At 42.1% G+C, this 5,000-nt stretch overlaps 1 protein-coding gene across 1 annotated transcript in view; it reads right to left on the bottom strand.

Moving 5' to 3' along the window:
* The window catches only part of LOC134185457 (kinesin-like protein KIF2A), a 12,711-nt gene extending 7,738 nt beyond the window's left edge, over nt 1-4,973 (bottom strand). Inside the window, exons 1-3 of the mRNA XM_062653243.1 lie at nt 4,847-4,973; nt 1,166-1,260; nt 1,025-1,098 (exon numbers count right to left, since the gene is read on the bottom strand). Of these exons, the coding sequence (XP_062509227.1) occupies nt 1,025-1,098; nt 1,166-1,260; nt 4,847-4,898 (221 nt within the window). The 5' untranslated portion in view covers nt 4,899-4,973. The remainder of the gene's footprint in view (nt 1-1,024; nt 1,099-1,165; nt 1,261-4,846) is intronic.
* Nucleotides 4,974-5,000: the final 27 nt, after the last annotated feature.

A 5,000-nucleotide genomic window follows, 5' to 3' on the forward strand; every position in this document is an offset into this window, starting at 1 on the left:
AGTTGAGCCTCATTGATCTGTAAAATATAGTCTAGACTGCCAGTGGGCGTGTCATTGGTTAATGCCCACTTCACGGAGTATTCCGCTCTGCCTTCTAAGATTTCTGGGGAGAACACTGCAGGCAGGCAGATGAACAGCTAGACAGACAAATTGCTTTCGCAGGCTGCATATCCATATCTAAGGGAGCCGAGAAACAAGTACACAACTACAGACAACAGACCAGACATCATTTCTTCAACTCCAACACCGGATACAACATCAATCTTGACATCTCCCTTGCCCACCCATGGAGCAGTGACATCTTCCCCACATCTGCTGGTGTTGATGGTGCCTCTGCAGAGAGGAGAGCTGAAAAGAAGGGAGCAAAATACGACAAGAACAATTACCAGGAGATTCAATCGTCCGTACAATTCCATTAGCAATGGAATACTTTGGAGTAGGAGGATTAATGGATGGAAATTCTTAAAACTGATAGCAAAGAAGTCATCAGATGAAGTAGGAAGACTAAATCCAGCGAAGCTTATCGACTTCTGGAGCAAACGCTTTTCAGTCCAAGAAGTCATCTTCACTGACCGGAGACAACAGAAGTGACTTTCATGCCACTCAGTACTTTCGCCACTAGCTGACACTGAGGGCTTTGCATGTAGTATAGCTGATTTTAGAGTTTTAGAGTTATAGTTCCTTCAAGTTTTGTTTTGAGTTTAGTTTACTAGTAGTGCACAAACACTGATCGTAGTTGGACATCATATATATAGTTATTTGCATTACGGAAATGTATGATAGATAAATGTTCAAATAAATGTGATTGACAGACAGACAGATGGACAGACAGACAGACAGAAAAACGGACAGACAAACAGACAGGCATACAAACAAACATACACAAACAAGGCAATTAAGCAGTCACTCAAGATATTTCTGTACATATGCACCTCAGCGCGCGCACACACACACACACACACACACACACACACACACACACACACACACACACACACATCTAATGCATGTAGAATGCTTATACCGTGATCTTGATTTCTGAGCTGTTGTGACCGTCTGCAACTCTGGGTTGATTGCAAAGATGCACGAAAATTCAATCTACAACCAGCCCAAATTCAATCAATACACGTACACACCAATACAGTTGTATCACAGTATGAAACACCTCTTTTCCCTTCGTTTCTCCGCGTTCAAACCACTCAACAGTAACACAGGATGTTGCATTGTTAACTGCCGTCACAACTGCGTCATGCACTCGACCTGTCAACCATAAAGTTTTTCTAAATTGAAATGCATGGTTACAAAATTAGAATAAAAGTTTGAAATTGAAGATGCACATCTACATGTGCGACGAGCGTGTGTGAGCATGTGCACACGCACATACACACGTGCACAAACATGGACAGACAGACAGACAGACAGAAAGGCAAACAGACAGACAGACAGAGATAGACAGACAGACAGAGAAACAAAGAGACAAACAGACAGACAGAGACAGGCAGAGACAGAGACAGACAGACAGAGACAGACAGACAGAGACAGACAGACAGACAGAGACAGACAGAAAGACAAAGAGACAGACACACAGACACAAAGAGACAGACAGAGACAGACAGAAAGACAAAGAGACAGACACACAGACACAAAGAGACAGACAGAATAAGTGTATTATTGGAGCATATGACAATTTCAAGAACTTCAGATGGGATCAGTTGATTGATCTCAAGACCAGCCAGACGATGTCATCGAAAGGTAGAAAAGGATCTAAAGATCTAACCAGGAAGTCAGCGCTCTGTTTGATCAGATGTGGTAAACTATCCAAAGCAGCACGAGTTCTCACAAGTTCTGGCTTGGCACCAGCAACAAAGGAGACTACTCAAAAGCTTGCAGCAAAACACCCTAGGAGGTCCTCAGTAATTGAAGAGCAATTAGCAGATCCTTTTATTGAGTCTCCTGTAGAGTTGTCATCACATCAGTTCATTACCAACATAAAGACAGCACCTAAAGGATCAGGATGTGGACCCAGTGGCTGGAGGTATGAACATCTTCGAGTTTTGATATCTGACTCATTCACAGCTGAGAACCTTTTCAGAGTTTGCTCTATTATTGCAGCTGGCTTAGTTCCTGAACCAATAACAAAGCTATTGTGTGCAGCTCGTCTTATTGCTCTGCCTAAGTCTTCAGGAGATGTGAGGCCCATTGCAATAGATGAAGTGTTTCGACGAATAACTGCAAAGGCTATCTGTTCTCAATACAAGGACTCTTTTAGTAAATTCTTTGCTCCTTTACAGCATGGCATTGCCACAGATGGTGGAGCCGATCTTTTGGTTCATCATGTTCAGTTGCTGCTAGATTCTCATAAAGATTGGGTGGTCATGAAGACTGATGCCAAGAATGCCTTTAATTCTGTTAAAAGGTCTCATCTACTTACTCAGGTCTCAAAACACTTTCCTGAGATGTTTCCCCATGTCAACCAAATGTACGCAGGCTTTAGTCCCCTTATCTACTTGCAAGGAGACAGCCCTGTCATACTGTCTTCTGAAGAAGGCATACATCAAGGGGATCCTTTGGGTCCAGTTTTGTTTGCTACTGCAATTCAAGAATTGTTGACCAAATTGCAGAATGATCATCCTTGTGTAGTGGTCTTGGCATATCTAGATGATGTGTTTCTAGTAGGCCCTTCTGATAATGTCTTGGCAGTCTTTGAAGACCTGAAGCCTATGTTCCATAATATTGGTTTGGACATTCAGGATACCAAGTGTGAAATTTACAACCCTTCATCTGTCGAGATCGAGTCACATACATCTATTCCTATCACAACAGAGGGAATATCTATTCTGGGAATTCCTGTTGGAAAGGAAAATTTCATGTCACAGGCATGTGTTACTATCGCTAAACATGGAGAAAATTTATGCCATCAATTACTCACTTTAGGAACTCAAGACGCTATGTTATTGCTAAGACTTTGTCACTTACCAAGAACGTTTTACTTATCTCGAAGTGTTAAACCCAAAAGCATGCAAGCTGCTGCAGTTCTTCATGATCATCTATCTCACTCTACATTTTCAAATTTGTTACAAATTTCTGCCCTTACTGATGAAAAGTGGAAGCAAGCAACCTTGCCTATCAGATATGGTGGTTTTGGCTTGACATCATTACAAGAAATATCAAACTTGATTTTTGTGTCCTTGTGGGCTCATTCTGTACATGAGCTGCCAAAACGTTTTGTAGCTTTAGAACCTCAGATAGATGTTTTGTTATCCTCAAAAAATCCTGAAAATTCTGTAGGCCACATTCTTCATGAATGTTTAGATCCTGATCAATCAGTGAATGATCTATTGTCTAATACTAAGCGTCTGCAACATCATCTGATAGATAAGGTCATGAAAGCTCAAGTCAATACTTTATTGGATAAAGAATCTGGAAAGGATTCAGCAAGATTACGTTCCTTGCAAGGAAAAGGTGCAGGCTCTTGGCTAAATGCCACTCCATCAACCCAGAATCTCGTAATCTTACCTGGAAATTTCCGCTTGTCGGCATTCATGAGGTTGGGAATGGCAATGCCCTTGCCTTTGTTGGCAGATGAGTACGAATGTGAATGTGGAAAAACGATCGATAGAGAAGGATATCATCTGTTGACTTGTAAATTTGGAGGTGGACCAGTGTGGTCTCACAACTGTATAGTTTCTGTGTGGGCAGATTGTCTCAGCCAGTTACATGTACCGTACTACATTGAGCCTAAAGATCACTACACCACTTCCAGTGGAAGGCCAGACATCTATGTTGCGGAATCATTCTGCACGCCAGCAGCAGAATTAGACATTGCTCTATCACATCCATTCAGCAAAGACATCCTATCTAGAGCTGCTTATGTTGATGGTGCTGCCGCATCCAGAAGAGAAAAGATCAAACATACAAAGTATGACTCCCAACTGCTACCAGGAGGGTATACACCAACAGCAATCCCTTTGGTATTTGAACATTATGGCAGATGGGGTGATGAGGCTCAACAGTTTTTAAAGACTCTTTCTCTCATGTCTTATGATGAGAACGGTCATCAGAATGCATCCAATTTTACAACATATTGGAGACAACGTTTATCAGTTCAGTTACAACAATGTAACGCTAGAGTGATTACCAGGAAGACATCCCGCTTACTGGAACATACAAGGAAAGTGAAGAGAATGAACAATACACACAATTATTAATGTGCTTTACTGTACAGTCCTATATAGGGCTGGTTTCTGTAGAGTTTTAGTTTGGTAGAGATTTTGTGCGATTGAGACAGACAGACAGACAGACAGACAGACAGACAGACAAACAAACAAACAGACAAACACAGACGGACAGACAGTGTTTTGACAGACAGACAGACAGACAGACAGACAGACAGACAGACAGACAAACAAACAGACAAACACAGACGGACAGACAGTGTTTTGACAGACAGACAGACAAACAGACATAATATATTCTCATACAGATTCTACTTGTACAGCAGACAGACAGACAGACAGACAGACAGACAGACAGACAGACAGACAGACAGACACACACACACACACACACACACACACACACACACACACACACACACACACACACACACACAACTCAGCATCCAACTACCCAACAACTACCCACCATTCACTAATCTAGTCAACGAGACAAAACATCCGAGTGAAAACTACTCAGCCAATTATGACCCTCCAACAGACAACCACTCGGCTACTCTAAATTCTATCTATTTATCGCTGTTTTGCAGTTACTAGAGCAATAGAATTGTGTTTTCTTGTGTTTCCCTGGTGACTGGCATGGCTGCTCACATTGTTGGACTGCTGCTTACCGTCTGAACGTTGAATATTGATGCGGATGCCGACGGTGAGTTTGTCGCTCATTGTTGTATACAGCGAGACGCGAAGTCGTGAGAGAAACGAATTCTAGCACAAACCGCGAAGTTTGAATTGAGGAAATATGCGCTTGCGCAGATTTTGTGACGT

The sequence above is a fragment of the Corticium candelabrum genome, chromosome 10, assembly GCF_963422355.1.
Source record: "Corticium candelabrum chromosome 10, ooCorCand1.1, whole genome shotgun sequence".
NCBI lineage: Eukaryota > Metazoa > Porifera > Homoscleromorpha > Homosclerophorida > Plakinidae > Corticium > Corticium candelabrum.